The sequence below is a fragment of the Hippocampus bargibanti genome, linkage group LG14 (assembly GCF_051943395.1).
Source record: "Hippocampus bargibanti isolate YZ-2025 linkage group LG14, ASM5194339v1, whole genome shotgun sequence".
NCBI classification, from domain to species: domain Eukaryota; kingdom Metazoa; phylum Chordata; class Actinopteri; order Syngnathiformes; family Syngnathidae; genus Hippocampus; species Hippocampus bargibanti.
Genome location: NC_142747.1, coordinates 12,848,587 through 12,871,537, shown reverse-complemented (window position 1 = coordinate 12,871,537; position 22,951 = coordinate 12,848,587). Strand labels below are relative to the sequence as shown.

The following is a 22,951-nucleotide window of genomic DNA, read 5'->3' as shown; positions in this document are numbered from 1 at the left end:
ATCTGACTGAATTGAGTGTATTGTACGTAGTTGGGGAGGCAGCCTAACATGAAGAAAAGGCACAATCCATTTGCAAGGGGGCATTTTATGATGGAAAGGAAATAACTTACTGTGTGGAAAAAGTGGGAGAGTGTCATAGTTGTGAAAGAATAACTTTATTAAAAAAAAGAAAATAAAACAGACAAATCCTGGGATGACTTTTGGCCTTTACAGTATATTAGGAGTTGGGTCAGTGTTTCTGCTGCAGGTTGCCTGAAAGTGAAGGAGGAGAAAGACAAAATGTACATTAGAAAATGGAGTGCCGATATAAAATAGGTGGTGGTGGATCATCTTTATGAGTCAGAAAACGGGAATATGGAATCATGTGAGGGAAGGACAGAGTGATGGAAGGGGTGAGGCAAAGGGTGGGGTTTTAAAGGGTGGGCTTGTAGTCATTGTCAGGCAAAAGGAGGGGGGGGTGAAGCGAGAAAGAGAGAGAGAGAAAGAGGTGCAACTAAGAAGACTGACTGAAGAGAGTGTGGCTGTGCAGAGTGCTAAGAGTAAATGCAGTGGGTAGCGTAGCTGTTGATACAGCCAGAGAAAGAGAGAGAGAGAGAGAGAGAGAGATAGAGGGAGAGAGAGAGAGAGAGAGAGAGAGAGAGAGAGAGAGAGAGAGAGAGAGAGAGAGAGAGAGAGGGGTGACGAGAGAAAAAGAGAAAAGAAGGGAAAGGGAAAGAAAAAAGCCGAGAAGAAAAAGAGAGGATACTACGGTAACAACTATGCTGTGCTGCATAAGAAGAACCAAACCGGTAAAGTACTCCAATTTGCTTGATCCATTTCCATTTTCCACTCAATCATGACAAATTGCTGCATCTCAACTTTGAACTTTGAAAATGTTCATTCGCTGTCAATCGGAGGTGACAGAAGATAATAATTTGATTGACTTGGACTTAGGGGTTCAGTTTAGTTTGTCGACAGAGAGCTCAAGACACGCCTTGCGGATGCAATTATCCTGATGCGAATGGACGTAGCCAAGATGCCTCTCGGACATCAAAATGTCTTTGTGGTTTCAGATTGTCATTTGATTTGGATCCTCTCGTATTGATCATTCACTTGTTCAAAGTGTACTAATATCATTTTTTTTCTCCACTTGATATCTTCTCAATTTCAAAAGTCGCATTGTTCATATTAACGGAGGAAAACTTTAGTTGCCTTTGACAGGACGAAGACATTCGCCTTGAGAATGGGTGACACCCAAAAAAGTACATTTCCACAGCGAGGAGGTGGAAAAAAACAGGGTGGGGTACATAGTGAGTGAGCATCATCATCATGTGAATAGCCCCTCCAAGGGGTTTACAATATAAGATAAACGACTCTTAAAAAGATGATCAGAGCACCTTGAATCAATAAGTGGACGTAGCTGACGGGTGGTCCAATGAAGTGTGCATTTATTTAAAAGGGTGTGAAAGGTTGGTGTTGAGTAGCTAGCTGAGAATAAAAAAAGGCAGACAAGGTGCTGCATGGAAATGGGTGGATACAAATCATGGAAGAGAAAGTAAAGGTAAAATTAGCCCCCATCAGGATATTTACTGTTTTGAGTGACAAGAACCCCTCCCCCCACCTTTATTCGTCATCGTTAATCAAATGTGAATGTGATTTTTATCGGAGTCATGACATGCGAGATTTTGATGCCACTTGATGGCATCATTAATTTTAGGATGAGTCACACTGACGACGGATGGCAGGCAGAAGATGGGAATTAAGTCTAGCGTGACAGCTAAAAGAAGAGTAGAAGGACGGCAGCAAGAATGGCATGAAACAGTCGCAAAGTACCTGCATGAACATTGTCAATGTACTCTAGATCCGTTTAAGCGAGGGGTGAAAAAAAATAGGTGGAGGTAAAACAGCAATTTAAATGAGGGTTAATGTATGGGAGCTGGCGTAGGTGCAGGAAGGCAGAAAGGAAATGAACATTGGGCGAGATGGGGGAGATGGGGGGGGGGGCGTGGTGTGGAAGAAAGCCGGCATGCTGCACACTGCAGCCATGTGGTGGGTGAGGCGCAGGCGTTTTGCACACTGAAGCCAGCTTCGAGTATGAGGGGTCACAACTGGGATGAATATCCGGTTTCGTCTTGTCTTTCTGACACCTGCTTTGATGACGGACTGGAAAGGGCTGGCCTGTTCCCGGTTTCATGATAAATGTTGCGATAGCCGCTGCTCCAGAAGCATGATGGGCTAAGGGAGTGGCTGTGAACTCCAGGTTCTATCTTCTGTCTTTAAATACGATTCAGACTGAGCATCATCATCATCACCTTCAATTTTGGGGTGGAAAAAGTAGAATTCGGGTCTTGTGTGTACTTTGAAGAAACAAAAGTCTACCTCATAGTTTCTCCTCAACTCCGCCCCAATACCATTTTTAATGTTAATCCTCATTTCAATACCTCACCTGCCCGTCCACTTTGAAATAATCTCACTGCACCTTCAAAATCAAGACCCGCCCACCAACCAGGATTCTTATCTCTCCTTCAATTTACATTTAGCTGTAGCATGATTCATAGCCCATAGGCCTTTTCTTCCATTCTCCTGTGGCCACCCCATCATGTCTGGCCACCGCCCGACCCCCTCAAGCAAGTCTCCTCCCCCACCTGCAGCTCCCCTCAAGCCTTCGCTCCCTTGCCAGATCAGTGGCGATTGCAGAGCCTTTGTTCCGACAACAAGTCAATGTAATTGAATTAAAGGCTGCTCCATAGGAAGCAACGACACTGGCATGCGGTCACGTATTAGTTGTCTTCATAAAGGAAGCAGTAGATCCTGTAACTCGCTGATTGATGGCCGAAAAGGAAGGTCGGATGCCGACGAGGAGCTGTGCCTATCGCCACTTGAGCCGTTGTAGACTCATTTGCAGGAGATAGTTGGCTATAAGGGTGTGGTGCGATGCTGAGTCTGCCTGGGTGAGCGAGACAGGGAGAGAGAGAAGAGAGAGAATTTAAGCTCCCATGGTGAGAAACAAAGTAACGACGGCATTGAGAGCATGGCATAAATGTACACCAGCGCCGCTTGGCGTCTGGATTTTTCTCCATCGCAAGCTAAAATCATCCCGGCACTTTAATCCGATATCCAATATATTTTTTTTCACATAAGGTTTAACATGAAATATCCAATAATAAGGCAAAATTGAGTCAAATTATTCCTTGCAAGTGGTCCACTGCATTGGACTAGGGTAACCATGTTCGTTTTTCTGACAAAGGGTTTCACAGCACGTCAACCATCACTCAGACTAACACTGAACTGTCCCATCCTTACCTCCCCCCTTCCTGAAACAAGTCCCCAACGAGGCACTGAGGTGGTTGGGGGAAGGGATATCCGTGTGTGTGTGAATGTGTTGCTATAGAGCTATAGCCAAGGATTCTGGGTGTGGTTCTCATGACAACTGCTTCCCTCCCAAGGGCAGAGGCAGACCAAGAATGCAACAGACTGCAAGAGCATCCGGTGGTCAGATGGTCTGTCGAACATGTCTGTAGTTTGAGCATCTTTTTATCTTCCAACATCATGTCGCTTGTATGGAGATTAAAATATTTAGATATATGATGGATTATGACCGATGGGAAACATTGAGCATGAACATGGAGTCCAAAAACAAAACCCAAAAGGTAAATTTGACAAATTTCTAAGCCCGCACGGTTGAAACGGTGCTCTCATGTGAACTAATGGGAGTGGTCTGCGTGTTCCCGTGGGTAGTGGAGCTGGATATTTTTTTGAATGAAAATGTGTGGCGCACAGACACTGAAAGGAATGGTTCCTGCAGGGGAAATGTCTCACCCAAAAAGAGGCATAAAATGGCCACCGAGCTCCTGTGAGGAACTAATCAGCCCAGTTCCACAGGCTGATAAATTTCTTACATGGAGCTTGGACGCCCTCTTCTGGCTCTTTCTGGTGCAACACGAGGTTTTCAGACCAAACAAGCATTGACGTGATGGAAGGACTGCTACAATGTGTCCTTTTTTTCGGTTAGGGGCGTTCCTTCAGTACGGACTCGTCACCAACTCAAAAACAAGACTTCCGGAATATTCAGCACGAGTCTTAAAACGTAAAATATAGCGATATGCCGTGGAATCTTTTTAAAATACGCTCAGTTGAAGTCATTTGAAGCCATTTTACAAATTATGGACACAACTTGTCCGGAGACGTCGGTTGTCCTTTAACAGTTCCGAGAGGTATGTTTGCAGTGAGAGTGTTTTGAGGTGCTAGTTAACTCATTCACTGCCATTCACGAATTTCTTCAGGAATTGAAAATATTAAGTAGAGCGCCATTCCCGAATTTTTTCGGGTTTTGTTTTTTTCTTGGTTGGTTGTATTGCATTGTATTTTGGACAGCCTCATTTCAAAATCATTTAACTCCAGACCCATATAACTTAGGAATTAGCTCTTTTTTTCAGATGACAAAAACCCTGGCACTGGAGGGGACACATTTTTGCACGTCTGGCAGTGAATGAGTTAATACATGTGAGACGTCGTACAGGAGTGGTCCATTGATGAAAAGGTTTCTTCAGCCATCATCTGTACTACAGATGTCGGCTGAAGAAACCTTTTCATTGATAAATGTGAGACGCTAAGTAAAATGGAAATACAGGTTTGCAGTCATGTTTTAAAAGTCCCTAGATTAACCATTGATTGCTAATAGGTTGTTAAATTCACCCGAGGTTCGATCGAATATCCCTGCAGTGAATTATAAAAGTCCATAGAAAGTAGAAGTTTCAGGAAGTGAAGCATTTTGGAACGGAAACACAGAAATCTGGATCAATAATGCAAACGATGACACCACAAATGCGGTCAAACCGGGATGATGAGCTTGCCTTCATCCTCATCAACTCTTATGAGATCACTCTTGGCACGTTATTACATTTGCACTCACACACCCTAATCTCTAAAGTAGATGACACCCCCCTCCCGGATTCAATAATGATGTCATCCCACCATATTCCCAGACACCCTCGTCCGTTCCTGTCTCCTTCTCTCCCTCTATGATTCATTGAACGAAGCCAGTAAGCAATTCTATTTAGAGTTAAGTGCTTGGGTCAAATTTGGGCAATTGTGAACACCAATGAGATCAGTTGTAATAAAAGGACCAATAAGTCATCAGGGACCTCGCGTATTACACACAGAGTATGCTGGTGCTAAGCAGTTGTACTACATCTAATCACAAAGTCATCTCCAACCACATGCGTGAACTTTGTGTTGTATTTTTTTATATAATGAAGCTGAATTGATCGAGATCGTATGTATAAAGAAGTAAATGTTCAGAGGCAGGATTTAAACCCTTGAGCCTAGACCTTCTTAACCCTGCAACACTGACCTCACTGACCCTGAAGATATCACGTTAGTTTTACGGCCTGCACCTCCCCAATCACGTCTCTCACACACACACGCACCTTAAAGCTTTCATTTTCTTGAAAAAATGACCCTGCGTCTTATACGCAGGTGTGCCTTAGATGTGAAGTAATATTGAGCCACAACTGTCACGGTTTGCAAGGTGGAGGTGGTGGTGGACCCCCAAAAATAAGCAGGCAGGAGGGAGGAGCCGGATCTAAAACAACAAAGTCATGAGACCAAAAATGCCCAAAGTAGCAAACAAAACCATGAGTAAAACATGACAAGATGAAACAAACCTGACAGGGTGAAACAAACAATGACCAGACACTGAATGGTCATGCCAGTAGTTCTTTTAACTGTCACTCATCAAAACGACCAACCAACACTTGTGCAGCTAAAGGCGCGGCCCTACAGTGCCACCTGTTGGTCGCAAACCGAAACGTGACAACAGTCGTGCATAACCCCAGCCTCTATTGTAGCACTGTATAATATAATGAATTTATATATTATATTTGGAAAACTTTTTTTCATACATTGAAAGTGCCCCTTATAGCACCTTATACAGTATATAGAAAAAAATTGAAAATACAGCATTCATTTGGGGTGCGCCTTATTCGGTCTGAAACCAATCATTTCCAATGGACCTTTACAACCAAAGGCGGATGGAAGTGATGAAAATAAGACACTGCACCTCCACCCCCGCCCCCGTTCCATTTTGACATTTCCTCGTGCAAGACCCCTATTTAGCCACCTGATTGCAACCTTTGATTTATGAGCTCCCGATGGCTTGCAAGAGGTCAAGTACGCTGGCGATCAGGCAAGTCTTTCATTGCACCAACCGGCAGACAACACTGTGATGACTTTGCATGCTGGTTGCCAAGGTAACGTTTGCTTGTTGTAAGAGATATGGTCGGGCAAGTTGAAAAGATTGAAGAAGGTGGCTGGTTTCCTAGCAGCCAGTTGAGTCATAGAAAGATGATTTCAGAAAGCTTGACACCTTTTTTTGTCGGTTTGGGTGGGTGCACTCTTTGTTGGATTTTCACTTTGAGGACATTAGGGAATACACAGCATGCAATACATTGTAAAAATTATTTCTCCATAGGTTAACAAAATCATCTGAAAATGACATTCTTAGCACTTTGTCATTTTCAGATTATTTTATGAATCACTGGGTAGCACATGGAGGTGAAAAATATATCGCTGCACAGATATTGATGAAAATCAAGAAAAACAATCAACTACAACAAAAAAATGGGCCTTTCATGTTACACTGCTTGCATGCACATTTACATTTGCTTGATGTTGCTTATTCACATTTTTTATTGTGTCAAATTAGAAGCTTTTGATTGATTAAACAAATATTTAACCTACATTTGTTTGCTTATTTTATTTTGGAATATGTTGTAACATTTTGTTTTCATTTTCAGTGCTCATCATTTTTTCCTTGATTTGATTTGATTTCTTTTCATTAGATGATTAAATGACTCATAACACAACCCACTATTTGATGGACAGCTTTGGATCCAGTAACCAAAGGTAATATAACGGTGCGCTTTTTGAAAATTCCTTGTCCTCTTTCTGAATCATGGTCCTCATCCCGTTTTACACTTGCATTTTATCCTAGTCCCAAAACGTTGAGTCAACCTGTCCAGTACTTTCACCCCTGACCTATTTTCAAATTTTCTCACACCTGTCCTTTTTCATTTTCAAATTACTTCTAGCTTTTGTCTCCTCTGAACTTTAAGCCAAATCTATTATTTACCTCGAAGGTAAATAATATGGTTTTGCAGCATGACGGCTTGAGATAATCATTCTCAAGCAATATACTCCACCTCTTGTCTTAGAAGACTCAATATTTACATATTCATATCGATCACTGTAAAATTGTGTTTGTTAATTTTAATGTAACTCCTTTCCCGGCAACTAGGTGGAGAAAAATGAGGATGTGGACCACAAGATTGAGCAGGATGGAAACATCAACAAACCTGAAGACAAGGCTCATAAGGCTGCGACCAAAATACAGGCAAGCTTCCGTGGACACATAACTCGGAAAAAGATGAAAGATGGAGAGGAGGAGAAGGATGGAGACAATCCTGCCGCCCCAGAAGACGCGACGCAGGGTGGCGAGGAGAAAACTGAAGGATCCCCAGCTGTGGAGGGGGATACTCCAGAAGGGAAGGGGACCAAGGAAGAGGAAACCAGCCAAGCCAAAAGCCCCGTGGTAGAAAAGCCCGCTAACTCACCGGCAGCCGCTGCTCCCTCTCCTGTAGGAGCAGCAACGTCTCCTGTGGCGGCAGCACCGACTGCTGTTTCTCCGGCAGCATCCGCCGAGACCCCCAAGGAGGAGCCAAAGGCTGAGGAGAAAGCTGAAGAAAAGCCCAAAGATGTGGAGGCCCCAGTCAAGAGTCCCGCCACAGCCACAGCTGAGGAGAAAGTAGAAGACAGCGAGAAGAAAAAGGAAGAGACCAGACAAGCCGACGTGCCTGCCGCTGTCAGCCCGGCAGCCGAGAAGGGGGATCTTGACCAATCAGAAGTTAAAGGTATCGATTATTTTCAGACATTTTCATGTTTTTAAATGGACAACAATGCAGCTATTTGGACCATTAAAAACAACTCAAAACAGGAATGTTGTCTTGCCCAAGGATGGGAAAGGAATACAGAGTCCACGGACTAATATAATCTTTCAAGAAACTTTTAAGATTTGGAGTTGAATTTATTACCCAATCGTTAGTCGCCACAATACTCCATCCATCCATCCATCTTCTCCTGCTAGAACAGCTTCACGAGGGAAGCCCAGGCTTCCCTTTCCCGAGCCACTTTTCCAGCTCTTCCTGGCGGACCCGAGGAGTTCCCAGGCCAGCTGGGTGACAGTCTCTCCAGCGTGTCCTGGGTCGTCCCCGGGGTCTTCTGCCAGTGGGGCGTGCCCATAACACCTCACCACGGAGATGCCTGAGCCACCTCATCTCGCTCATCTATATGTGGAGGAGAACGGCACGACTCTGAGCTCCTCCCAGATGCATCTCACCTTATCTCTAAGGGAGAGCTACGTAGCTACTCTATGGAGAAAGCTCAACTCGGCCGCTTGTATCCGGGATCTCGTTCCTTTGGTCACGACCCATAGCTGGTGACCATAGATGAGGATTGGGACATTGATCGACCGGTAAATTGAGAGCTTTGCCTTTTGGCTCAGCTCCTTCTTCACCACGACAGATCGGTACAAAGCCTGCATCACAGCAGACCAGCGCACCGATCCGCCTGTCGATCTCTCGCTCCCTTCTACCCTCATTCGTGAACAAGACTACCAGATACTCGAACTCCTCCACTTGGGGCAAGATCTCCTCCCCGACCCGGAGAGGGCACTCCACCCTTTTCTGACTGAGAACTATTGTCTCAGATTTGGGGGTGCTGATTCGCATCTCAACCGGTTCACATTTGGCTGCAATTATTATTTTTGTGTAAAATAAAATCGAATAATAGCAGACGTGTAGGACTCAATCACAACTAACCTGCCAATTAAAACAAATCACATGACCATCACCATACACAAGGCTGCTTTTTGTGGGAACAGCAATTTTGTGGAATTCCCTCAAAAATTCACAGAACATTTATTTCCCGACACACAAAAGACACCTTTGAAAGAAAACTTTGAAATGGATTTACAAGCTGCTCATTGTTGTCTGAGGACTCTCCTGTCTAGGCCAGACAGGTACAGTAGAGTTAGTTAATGGTGCATGAACAATCTGGAATAGGCAGGGGCTTGTGACACACACCCACGCCCACAAACGCGTACCAACTGCAGCGCTACACTGAATCTAGGTCACCAAGCAGCACTGTCTCAACGTTGTCATAGTTACCACCTCAACGGGATCGCCGGTCTGCATCGAGCTGAGCACAGATAACAGGTGTTCGGATTCAGATGAATGATTAATGATCCTTACCGGTCACGATCCACACCGGGGGTGTCCGTCCCACACAAGGAACTGTTGGTCACCCACATCTGTTTGAAAACTTAAGATCACAGGTACATGGATTAAGACAAGGCTGATTTGGAGTTTTGATTTTGGAGTTTGAATTCCTGACAATGGCAGCGAAGACCCAATTGTTTGATGATTCACGGTAACATGGAGGGTCTCATGTATAAACCTGTGACGATAATACTAATCTTTATATGCATTAAGTAAACAAACAAACAAACAAATCAAAAACACACGAATAAAAAACACAGAAACAGATAAATATATTAATGACTGAATAACAGAACAAATAAAGATAAATAAAAAACAAAAAACACGCACCAACAAATAATAAATACAACTCAAAACGATAAATAATAAATACATTAATGACTGAACAACAAAACAAATAAAATCAAATAAATAAATATAAAATAAACAAACTCACAAATAAAAAACACATAAACAGATCAATAATAAATATATTAATGACAGAATAAAATAATAAAAACAACAAAATAAATAAACACAATAAATGAAATGTATTATTATTATAAATATAATAAAATAAACAAACTCACAAATATAAACACATAAACAGATAAATAATAAATACATTAATGACTGAATAACTGAATAAATAAATACAAATAAATAAATAAACAAATAGATAAATACACAAGTACATTACCAAATAAATATATAAATAAATACAATATGGTACATAAAAACATTATCACAACATTTTGCTGTGAGTCATCCAGGTATGTGTTAAACCCAGTGGTTGCCTTGGGAGAAGTTGCTCCTCTCACCCAAATCTGTAAAATCCCCAAAAAATCTTACCTCCTGTACTCTTCTTTTTTTGACTGATGTGTAATCAGTCGATTATGACAGACGGCACTTACCGGCGAATTATACACAATCAAGTCAGTTCTTCCCAAACCAATTAAGTTTTGCTGTCATACTCATCTTGTTTTGACTCCTATCTGCATTTAAAAGGACAACCGACGTCTCCAAACAAGTTGTGTCCATAATTTGTAAAATGGCTTCAAATGACTTCTACTGGGCGTATTTTAATAAGATTCCACAGCATATAGCTATATTTTACGTTTTAAGAGTCGCGCTGAACATTCAGGAAGTCTTGTTTTTGAGTTGGTGACGAGTCCGTACGTGACGTCAGAAAAGGACCGCCTCCTCACCGTAAAAAAGACGCATTGTAGCGTCACAAATTACGGACACAACTTGTCCGGAGACGTCGGTTGTCCTTGAAAAGAAAGCGTATCCACTTCCTTCCCATGTTTGTGCCAGTGGTTTACCCTGACGCCATCGCACAATATCAGATATGACAGGTTGGCATATTCGCACTGTAAATATTTAAAGGCCCCATTAGGAGCACGCACCCGGTTTATTATTTACAGTCTGTATGATATCGCAGATATGAGCAACTTCCGGTTTCCGCTCTTGAGTGTTGACGCTCACATATGAACTCGGAGCACTTAGGGTAAATTTTTTGAAATGGTCTTTGAATTAATGGTCTTTGACGCACATTTTTGATGCTCGCTATCTCTCAGGGCCTGATAAATGTTTTATAATTGTTCTGTGCCCTGATGGGAAAACCATATTTCTCTGACTCTTTTTTTTTCTACTTCCTCTTTCTCACAGATGCCGCAGAAGTGTCTAAAGCGGAGGGCGAAGCGGATGCAGCTGCAGAAGCCACCGAGTCCAAGGACGACTGAGGCAAAGTCTACCACCCTCCCAAAAGAAGAATTAGGAGAATGAAGAAAAACAAAAATCTAAAAAGGTTGCTCTTTGGCTTTCCGGTGCAAAGGCAGTCGGTTTCTATTTGTTTGTCATTTTTTGTGTGGCACTGATTTTTCTCATGTTGGGGGGAGTTTCCAGCGTGACGTTTTTTGGCTGAAGCAAATATTTTGATGATGTGGTGGTGATGATGTTGTTGTTGTTGATGATTCTGAAACATGATTGTGATGCTGATGAATGAAAGCGTTGATTTCTATCATCTTTTGCTATGTCACTTAGAAAGTGTACCAGTCGGTTAAGAAAACAAAAAACAAACTCCCAACTGGAAAGATACACATTTTACCCTTTCATGCGCCGTAAAACCAGACAACATAAACTGTCCACTGTAGTAAAAACAATACACACACATACCACAAAAACGTTTTTAACATGGATAATAAGAATGTAGACTTGAATGTGTATCATTTCCAGTTGGAGAGCCGCGGACGACAATATAGCTTGAACTACACCCCTTTTACAAATTCTCTTTACCCTCATTCACAGAAAAGGACCTGTTGTTGCCATCGAATAAACTTGAGAACTCCGCTTTAGTATTAATACATGAAATCTTATATTGTGCCACACGAATGTGAGAGAAGTAGCATGAACCATCGAACCAGATGCATGATGGGAACTCTCCCTCTGATAGGAACTTTTTTGCGCATTTACCGAAAATTAAGAAGTGTGGCGGCTTCTTTTTGATGTCTTTGGTGTTGTTATAACGGTTTATATGAATTGGGATAATCCTCTTGCACAGACGTGAAGAAAACACATCAAGAAAATGAACACACAAACGAGCAAAGAAACAATAACAGAAAAAAAACAACTTTTCCTATATTCCAGTGAGTGCAATGTCCAGTTTCAACCTAACAAAATTCCAACTTGTGACAAAGAAATACAAGATAAAAATGGTTTCAATGTGTTTTCAAAATAAAGCAAATGTGCCAATGACCATCATTGACGGTGGTGTTTGTTAACAAAAAAGGTGATTTTCTTTTTCTTTTACTTGTGTACGACGCTTTGGACAAGGAAATGGCGCCATTCCTTGCTCGATCAGAGGCTCCACCCTTTTGTCTCTGCATCGCCTCAGCCCAGATGACCATGTTGCGCTAGTCATTCTGGCAGCAGTCTTGGCCTTTTAACAGTAACCAAAATGGTAACTTTTGTAGCGACTGAAAGTACTTACGAGAGAAATGATGCACAGCCGTGTCAATCATTGGTATGGGAACTCGACAACATTTTATTTTGCGCGCACACACACACACACACACACACACACACACACACACACACACACACACACACACACGCACGCACACACACACACACACACACACACACACACGCACGCACACACACACACACACACACACACACACACACACACACACACACACACACACACACACACACACACACACACACTCAACAGACCATAATTATATTCTGGTAATAGGGATCACTTGGCTGTTGTTCTTATTTGACAAGTGCGGAGGCACTCACTTTTTCAGCATACAAGCTACTTATAAAGACTACCAAGTCAAAATGATCTACCCACGACAAAAATGCAAAACATAATTACAGTAAAGTCTCGTTATATCGATATCGGATATATCGATAGTCCCGGTTATATCGATACTATTTCTATGCACACACGGAGAAAATTACATGCAAACAGGGTCGGATTTATCGATAGTCCCGGTTATATGGATATTTTTTCGGACTCCCTTGAATATCAATATAACGAGACTTTACTGTATTTTCAAATGTTTTAAGGATTCTTTGTATGTACAATGTATTTTGATGTACCTTGCATAACTGAATAAGCCAATATTGCACAACACACATAATAACTACATAACATAATAAATAACGATTAACATTTTTTTTTGTAATTACCCGAGTTTACTTTGATGACTTGCACTGAATTGAATCAGCCAGGGATGCATAGTCCGGACAGTAGCTGCTGCCAGCCATCCTCAAGCACATTTCCAAATGTTCATCATTCATGGTGGAACGGTATTTGGACTTAATGACCTTCATGTAGGAAAAGGCTGACTCACATAAATAAGTGGAGACGAATAATGCAGTCAAGGAGGTAGCACATTTCCTCATGTTGGGGTACTTTTGCTGTGTGAGTAAGTTACAGAACTGTCCATGAGCCCTGGACTTCAGCAGTGAGAACACTCACAATCTCCGATGTCTTTCCACATTTACTGGGTTAAATCCTCAGCCATGGCTTCACAGAGCCGTGTAACTGTATGTCTTGACAGCTGCAGAGCTTTGATTGAAGATAATATCTCTGCCTTATTTTTAAAGTCTCTGAACAAGGAGTCACCTGCTTCAATGAATGCTTCTTTTACCATCTCTCCGTCTTGGAAGGACTTATTGTTTTTAACGATGGCGTGACTCACCCGGAACGATGTTTCGGTGGCAGCTTTCGCTTTTGAAGTATGTTGAGTGAAAAATGACTGCTGTCCGGACAACTGGAATTTTAGTTCGTTCACCGTTCTCTTTCTCAGATGGCTTTTCGGCGGGAAGTCAATGTCGTATTTTCCATGAACAGTCCGAAAATGCCGCTCCACATTTTCCCATTCCGTATGAAAGTAATATGTTTTGCCCCCTTACTTGGTCCCGCTTTCTCACTCATTTTGATCACCATATGTTTTAGCAAGGCCTTAAAATCTGAGGTAATTCGCTGACTAGCTTGTAAATTTTGCGTTTAGCGCCGTTGTTTACGCATGCACGGCGATCTAAAGGTAAAAAGTCAGTTCTGAATGGTTGCCCTGCATGTCAATCAAGTTACGGGACGTTTGATAGGCTGACAAATGTTTTTTTACTGTCACGCTGCAATCGACCAGTCCTCCCTCCGCGATCGACGTAGGATTGTACATCTGTTTTGCAATGTTAGGGGTCTACTATGGGCGTTGGGGGGAGGGGGGGGGGGGGTGACGACAATCATCTTTTCACTTTGACCATCCATCCATCTCTGTTGTCCATCCGACACCATGCAGGCTCCCACACTCCCCTTGGCTTTCTCTCGGCATGTTTGTCTCTCTTCAGGGCATTGCTCACAGTCCTACGGCGAGCCCAGTAGGCAAATCCTGATTCCGACTCTTTTCATTCTGGTTGTCCCGCCTACCTTGGATTGAAAATTGTCCAGGATTGGTATGCCACCTTTCAACACTGCCAATTGTTGTATTCACACCAACCAAGGTTTCTTTTTCAATAGATTCCATTTTTCAAAATGGGCTCATGGTGTTTGGTGGGAGAATCATGGCACCCTGCCTAATATTGCAACACTTGTTTTATTTAAAGTCCCTATGCCACACCCCCATATACATATGAAGTGTCCTGCCGCCATCTAGTGCCAGGCCGTCAAAACGCTCACTCAAAAGTCGACTTAGCTAAAAATCGACCAGATACTTTTTGGACCTACTATTCGACTCTCCATTTTACATGCAACTGAATCTCATGATAGTCAAGTGCCACCTGGAACCTTTCCCAGATGATACACATGATTGTTTCGCAGCCAACTGAAGTTCTACTTTATGTGCTTGTTAAAACAAAAACACAATATAATACAATACGTATTGATTTATATAGCGCTTTAACAACAGCTGAAGTTGGAACAAAGTACTTAACATGGACAGCTATCATATGGAGTAAATAAATCAGTCACAAAGATAGTAGAAAACACCAGGGAGTAAAACCATGATCAAGTCAGAACCATGCTGAGTCGAATGCCCGAGTACAAGTGAGTTTTGAGATGGCAATATTATATATAGTACACACCACACCACACTACACTACACTATAAAATAATAGCAAAGATTTGCTTGAAGGGCAAGGCTTGAATCACAAATTGCAAATCTTGAATCAGGAATCGAGAGTCTTGAGTCACGAGTCTTGAACTGCAAATTTTGAGTCACAAATCACAAATCGTGAGTCATAAATCTAAATTAGTCTTGAAACGTGAATCCCGAGTCGCGATGCAAGTCAAGATGATGACAGTCTTGAACCGCGAGTTTTGATTAATCAATTTCGAGTCTTTGTCCCTTCTTGCCAACTAACAGAAGAGCATTTACTTGTTCTACCTGCCACAATACAGGACGTTATCACGATACATAGACCATCAAACAAACTGGATTAATAACGACAATTTTTCATACAAAAATTAATTGGACTAATAAACTGTTGTCCTTCACTAGTAACAAAATCAATTACTTTGAAATTATTAAAGAGTAGTGGATATCAGTGAATAAGGTTTTCTGATTCGGAAATATGGCTCTCCGTCCTGACGGTGTCTCCATAGTGATAAAGTGATTAGGGATCAATTATTTCCCAACAACAAAAAGGTTTCTCAGAGAGATTGTAATAATACATATATTATTTTATTAGCATGTTACATGGCAATAAACACAACAGTTTCATTCAAAATTCTGCGTGTCCACCCCAGAAAGTTACACCACATGGCTAGTCACATTCAAATACACTAACATTGATTTTAAATTCTCTGTTGAGAAAATAATCTCATTTAAATTGATGACATAATGTTTATTTATTGAATAAACTGCAATTACCCTTTGCCATAATAAAGTTAAAAGGTGCGAGATTGCTGTTCCTGAATGCTCGATTGGATCCCAAGTACAAATGCCATCGTGAAAATGTTTCAGATTGAATTCTTGCTCTTTTATGACTTGTTGATTTTTACATTTTGTTGTAGAAATATCACGGTGTATATTATACGCACACAGAGGACAGTTCATTGAGTTCTCATCCTTTAACTTAAAAGATGGATGAACCGATTCTGTCATATAGTGTTCCTGTTCACAGTGTAATCTGTCCACATACACGCATTGGAAGGTTCATTGAAGATGTGACATTTTTATCCGTATTTGCTCCGTCAACTATCTCAGGATGACCGCTGCCTTGAGTCAGTGGCTCCCCTGTAACCCTGAAGAGGATACTTGGCAGAAAAACTGCGGGTGGACTGAGATTATTTTTTTCAAGATGTCATTTTTGCATTTTCATCATTTTAATCACTTGACAATTTGCAAAACAAACTATAGATGGTAAAATGACATTTTCATGATGAATATTTCTTGGTTTCTGTGGCACAAAAGAAAGACAACAGTCTTTGCTGAGGGTAATGATCAGTGCATAAAGAAAGCATATAACCTATGAGTACATCATTTTTGTGACCTATACACACACACACACGCACACATACACACACATGGAAATTGATTTACCAGCCACAACATTACTCACATTCATACTGAAACGCACAGAGGACTGTGTCAAACATTCAGCCTGTGCCCAAAGTCATTGCATTGAATTTTGATTGACGAATCGAGCAGCATGACCGTTTTTCTGTTTCTTTTATGCAAATTTCAGCTCCGATTTGAATTCCCCACGCGTCACTTGTGAATATAAAAAAAGGCAATTTCCCCCCTTCTTAGAACGAGTTGCAAATGTTTTCTTACATGAAAACGATTATGTGCACTTTTCTGCCCCTTCCAATATTCTCAATCGTGAAAGTCATGACGGGCCGACTTGGATTAGCACGTGTCTCTGTTTACTTTGTCCGGGTCATGTAGTTAAAAGACCACAAGAAACCTCATTTTTTGTGCCTTTTCCCTTTTCTTTTGTACATCCACAATTTGTGGTATACAGTAATCCCTTGCTACTTCGCGGTTAGATTATCGCAGCCCTTGATGCATTACAGATTTTTTTTACCTAAAAAAAAAGGCCACCAATGGCAGCAAAAGTCACTAATGTACAGTACTGTAAAACAAGTGGGTTGAAAAAGCTTTAGGTAGAAAAAGCTGTGCAGCTGGCACAGTCTTCAAACTTAAAGGTTCTCGGACATGACATAAAAGGATGTTAACGCTCTCATTGAGTGCTATTCGGAGCCTTTAATGAATGAGGGGAGCAGGCCGAAAAAGTTGAGCCAATTAATTACCTATTAGCTAGCTTTCCATCTATTTGAATTACTTCCGGGTTGAGTGAACGCTGGCGCGTGTGGCTGATGTTGCTCATCTGCAGAAAAAAATATCATGTGACTGTAAAGTGTCCTTGAGAGTTTAGAAAGGCGCTTATAAATGAAATGTATTATTATTGTTATTATTATTATTATTATAATTATTACAATGTTCCTCACCCGTTGTAAATCGTCATCCGAGCCTTCTGCAGGAGCCTCGACGCCGTCTAAAACGTAATTTATACGGTAGTGTACCTGTAAACATTATACTGTGTATTGACAGTGGATTGTTTACGTTATTGCATTAGTTTTATACTGTACTACAAACATTTACTGTGCTTCTGTATGTATGTATGTATGTATGTATGTACTGTGTTCCACTAAATTTGGCCTATATATATATATATATATATATATATATATATATATATATATATGTACATTTAACAATCGATGTAGGGTTCGATACTTACGCGGTTTTGTCCCTGTCCACATTAACCGTGATAAACGAGGGATTACTGTATTCTGTCTCTTGTATTAGATAGTGAGAGTTGTCGCTATGTGGTGGTTGGTCTATCCATCTTGCTAATATGCTAGGATATCACTTGGGGAGTTCTTTCTAATTTTGTTCCATGCAAAAATTGCAAATGTGACTTTTTCTTTGGTTGTCTCTGAGGTTTCTTACTGCAAGGTGGATTTCTCGGCAATGTCACTTTTCCTCATTGACTGACAAAAGTCAGCTTTCCCCAGTCAAAGTGAGGCTGTGACAAGACCAAGATGGACACGAGGACATGACTGCTGCATTATGAATGAAGCAAACATCACACTTGACCATTGGAATTCCAGTTACTCTATCAGTCAAGATTTTGTTTTCTTGGTCAAAAACAAAATGTGTGAGATGATGAAGACATTTCAAAACAAACAAACAAAAATCTCTCTCTCACAAAACTCTTTTGTTGATATTTACACTTGTGAATTGTCATTTTAAAGTTTTTGTTGTATAGAAGAACCTTCAATAGCTTGAAATTTAAACTGAAGCGGAAAGCTTTGCACACCTCACTCTCAAGCCAGCGTAAATACAAAAATGCATTACAGTACGTGGAGTCGTCACAACAGCGGAAATGTGACCCAACAACATGCAAGTGACCAACGCAAGATTCAGTGGAATCAAGAAAGACAACAGCAACAATGACTCTTTGAAGAAGAAAAATGTCATGAGAAATTCATTCATTGGGTCCTAAATTTTCATCTGTCACAGTATCGACTAAAAGCCAGAAGCTAAATGCACGGGTTCAAGCTGCCTGGAAGTGAAGGCGAATGGCAAAGGGCCCAGGTTGGATGCTCGTTACACAGACAATGCACACAAGTTTCCTCATCACAGAGGAAAAATAAATGTTCATATGAACTGTACATTTCAGTTACATTAGACCCTCCGAGTATTTCTTTCAACCCTTTCTCGTGAGAATCTTTCAGGATGAAGTCTAGTTGGTTTTTGAATGTGAAAAAAAAAACCCGATCATGGTTTATTTTCTAGTTTCCTGTTTGTTGTCACTAAACCAGGAAACTCACAATTTTGAATGGTTACGTTCACTATATGAGCATGTGGAGTGTGGTGAAGATGCACTTGGCAGGTTTCGCAAATGTATACCATGTGTAAATGTGGAGGGTGAGGATCGAGAGAAAACAGGGTTTTCTTCAAGCACAGGTGGCAAAAATTCTATTAATATGGACCTGCAAAAAATGTTTTGGTGGTTTTGTGACATTCTACTCAATTTGTGACTTCATTGTCATTTTGGGCCTTTCAAGTTTGATGTTATTAATGGCCCCCACCCCCTACTGGATCCATGTTATTGATAAGCACTGTTTTTATTTTGGTTTTAAAATACAGAAACACACATGCATACACAGGCACGGTTACATATGATGATAAAACAAAGATAACGTTCCAAAACTTGAAATTGGACACTTTTAACTCATTCACTGCCAGATGGTGTGCAAATAGGTGTTCACTCCAATGCTGGGGTTTTTGTCATTTTCACACAAATTGGTGGACCCGCAGAATATTGGGTTTTAGGACTACATCAACATTCAATTCAAACCTTAAACGGTCTTCTTTCATCAGAAAAAAGGTTTATTTTGAGCTTATTCGATTGTAGAGTTATCTGCATTGAAAATGGGGGCGGCTGTACAAAAGGTAAATGCTCTGCCCTTGTGGGAGCGAAAAATATGATATATATATATATATATATATATATATATATATATATATATATATATATATATATATATATATATATATATATATATATAAAGAGAGAGATAGAGAGAGAGATAGAGAGAGAGAGAGAGAGAGAGAGAGAGAGGAGAGAGAGAGAGAGAGAGAGAGAGAGAGAGAGAGAGAGAGAGAGAGAGAGAGAGAGAGAGAGAGAGAGAGAGAGAGAGAGAGAGAGACAGAGGGACAGAGGCACAGAGGCACAGAGATACAGAGATACAGAAACAGAGAGACAGAGAGACAGAGGGACAGAGACACAGAGATACAGAGACAGCAACAGAGACAGAGAGACATAGAGAGAGAGATACAGAGAGCTAGAGAGATAGACGCACCCCACAAGAAAACAAACAAACAAACAAACAAATTTGGTAATGGCGCTCCATGCCATGCTTTTCAATTCTCGAATAAATTCGGGAATGACAGTGAATGAGTTAAAAACGTTTTCAGGCACAAAAAAATAAATGCATCCTGTACCTGCCCTTCAACTTGTTTCAACTCCAAATATCATGGAAGCGGCAGATGACTTTTCTGTGACAGGGAAATATTGAACCGCTTGACATTTGATCTGACATCCCACTCGATTCTCATGAGAATTGATTGTTTTGGATGTTTGCAAGAAAACAGGGAGCTGGAAAAAAAAGGTTGCAAAGACACAAAATATGGATGTTGGTATTCATCACCAGATCAGTTTATACTCTCAATGGATACAACACGTTCTCCATATGACAACACCAACGCCGCATTGGGAAATTATCTGACCCTTCTCTCAATATCACATGATGTAAAATGTTGCCAGATGATCTGGGACACTTGATTGTTGGCATCCTCCTAAGTGGAATATCATATATTTCATCAAGATACAAGAAGACAAAATTTAAAACTAGCCACAGAAAGCTTCAACAAAGAAGTGCGTACATATTAAAAAAGAGCAACACATTTTGTTAAAAGAGCACTGTTTGCTTCTTCTGTCCTTCATAATATTTTTTCCCCTCCTCGCGTCAATGGTGACATAATCATAACCAGACGCTGGACACAGAATTTGCAAGTGATGCTTGACAGCACCTAAGATGTTCGTAAGGATGGGAAATAACGTTGTGGTAGCGATAAGGATGTCGGCGAATGGGAGAGAAAGTGAACAGGAAGGTCAAAGGCCAACTGGGAGGAAAAAGGAAGGAAGAGGATTAGGCATTAACACTGTAAGAGCAGGCAGGCGATGGAGGCCAGAAGGAGCCATTGTGATTGAGATACGCCAGCTGAGCCGTTGATGTTTTGGCCTGTTCCAGGTCCTGTGCGCACACAGAGAGACATAATTAGTGCGTTGTTGTTATATTTTTAAATCAAATTACAACAATTTTTGAGAAAAAAAAAACATTGAGACACTGCTAGCAAAGATGAAAGACTGCATTAACATTATTTATCCACCAAGTGGCGGCAGAGACGCAACAATCTCCATCCAAGTTAAATAAATAAAAGCCTGAAAGAACGTTTTTTGTTTGTCACATCTTCAGCAATACAATAGTTTTGCCCCGAAAATCAATAACGAGACATTAAATCTCACAAAACAAAGTAACCTTTATATCATTCGTCATCATCTTGAATGACTGAGGCACTTTCAGAGAGCTCAACGGGAGTTTATGGCCTGCTAAAAAAATTAGCCTTTATACTCACTGTAGAGAAAGACACTGGAATTTTGGACACCTAGTCGGTTTGAGGCCACACAAGTATATTTCCCATAATCCTCTTCAGTGACACTTGAAATTGTAAGAATAGTAGAAGTGCCAAGGATTTGGACATTGATCCCCTGGGCAGTGGACAGCCTGCAGTTAGGAAAACAGATCAAACAAACGGGATTCAGAAAGGAAGCCAGAGACAACTTTTTCAGCACGACAGTATATTAAATAACTGAATTTTGAAAGGTCGTGTAGAAAGTGGATTTCATCAATGGAGAGCATTTATGAGCTGCTCCCATCCTGACTTGTAACACCGAGTTTCTGACGTCAGTTTTGAAATGCAATTTAGTGATGAGGATAAAAGACAATTTGGCACATCCGTTTACACGACTCACTGTATAACCGATGAGCTAACAGCCCTCAACATTATGCCACACAACTCAATTAGAGCCGCAATTTAATGGATATCCTCTACGTTCCGCACCGATCAAGCCCCTGACATGATTAGCAAGAGTTCATTGAAGGTGCGTCCATTTAATCTGGCTCATGTTTGGCTACTATGAGGGACCAGAAGTGTATGCTGACACATACTGAGCATGAACATGAAAAAAAACATTAAGCTCCTCCAATGGGAGGCTAAATAAGAAAAGCCCAAGTAAAAGCACACAGCGTTGCTTTCAATTAAAAAAATAAATAAAAATACTGGCAGCTGTCTCATCTTTATGACAAGAGGGCAAGATGAAAAACATGCGCCATCGGACAAGCTGAGACACCCAAACAAATCACAGCGCCATGAGGAGATGAAAATGATATGCACGACTGATAACAGATGACAATTGCAGAATAGGAGCAGCGGGAATGAATTGCGTCCACCCATGTGAGTCGGGAGGAAGTTTGAATGAACACTCACTGAATGGACACTTTGCATTGGCATGTTGCTATAATACTGCAATTGGATTTTTAATTTGGCCCCCCCATACTCCACCCCTCAAATTTTTTACATATTGCTGTATTTTCCTGTGTATAAGGTGCACCCAAAAGCCTTTATTTTCTTCAAAAGATGACCCTGCGCCTTATATGTGAAGTAATATTGAGCCACAACAGGTCTGGCAACTACTGTCAGCAGCCAACGACTCCATTTCCCCCTGTAGAAGAAGTAGAGCGTACCCCCAGCCTCTACTGTAGCGCCTTACAATGTAATGTGCCTTATATTTTGAAAACCTTTATACATTATACTTGGAAAACTTTTTGCTGATGCGCCTAATACACAAAAAATACGGTATCGTGTTTAATTCTTTCCTCACGTTGAACATGCTAGGAGAAATGATGACAAAGTGAGATTTGTTTCCTTTTTTCTATTTAACTTATTCACTGCTATTCACAAATTTATTTGGGAATTGAAAATATGACAGAGCGCCATTCCCGAATTTGTTCAGGTTTTGTTTTTTTTCATTCTTGGGTGCCAATAAAATGCGGTCATGGTCTCTGACAATGTTTTTCTTTTCCACAAGGGGGCAGCATTTCCTTCTTTTCCAAGTTAGCACTTTGTTCCAGCTTCAGCTGTTAAAGTGCTATATAAACCAATATGCACAGAATGTATTGCATTGTATTTTGGACAGCCACTCTCATTTCAAGCTCATATAACTCTAGACTGATATAATTTAGGAATTAACTCTTTTTTTCTGATGAAAGAAGAGAGTCTACGGTTTTTTTTTCACGCTGGATTGAATGTTTATGTAGTCCTTAAACTCAATATTCTGGGGTCCTGGAATTCAAGTGACAACGACAAAAACGCTGTCACTGGAGGGGACACATTTTTGCACGTCTGGCAGTGAATAAGTTTTTTTTTTTCATTTTTTGAAGGGGTGATGACGGATTTGCGGATCAATGAAATTTACTGATGCAAGTGTGAAATGGCCGACAG

The 22,951-nt window shown here is 41.0% G+C and overlaps 2 protein-coding genes and 1 long non-coding RNA gene across 3 annotated transcripts in view; 1 reads left to right on the top strand and 2 right to left on the bottom strand.

The window, feature by feature from the left end:
* Positions 1-509: 509 nt before the first annotated feature.
* Positions 510-12,056, top strand: gap43 (growth associated protein 43). The gene is made up of 3 exons (XM_089014380.1): positions 510-788; positions 7,277-7,889; positions 10,965-12,056. The coding sequence occupies exons 1-3, from the start codon at positions 759-761 to the stop codon at positions 11,036-11,038; spliced, it is 717 nt and encodes a 238-aa protein (XP_088870506.1). The 5' UTR covers positions 510-758; the 3' UTR covers positions 11,039-12,056.
* On the bottom strand, positions 11,900-14,358 carry LOC148888356 (uncharacterized). Its single transcript, XR_016117225.1, has 2 exons — positions 12,999-14,358; positions 11,900-12,234 (listed from the first exon to the last, which is right to left on the bottom strand). It is a non-coding gene; the product is annotated as an uncharacterized LOC148888356 (long non-coding RNA).
* Positions 14,359-19,550: 5,192 nt separating this feature from the next.
* The window catches only part of lsamp (limbic system associated membrane protein), a 92,646-nt gene continuing 89,245 nt past the window's right edge, over positions 19,551-22,951 (bottom strand). Inside the window, exons 9-10 of the mRNA XM_089013607.1 lie at positions 21,026-21,174; positions 19,551-20,643 (exon numbers count right to left, since the gene is read on the bottom strand). Coding sequence (XP_088869733.1) covers positions 20,546-20,643; positions 21,026-21,174 — 247 coding nt within the window. The 3' untranslated portion in view covers positions 19,551-20,545. The remainder of the gene's footprint in view (positions 20,644-21,025; positions 21,175-22,951) is intronic.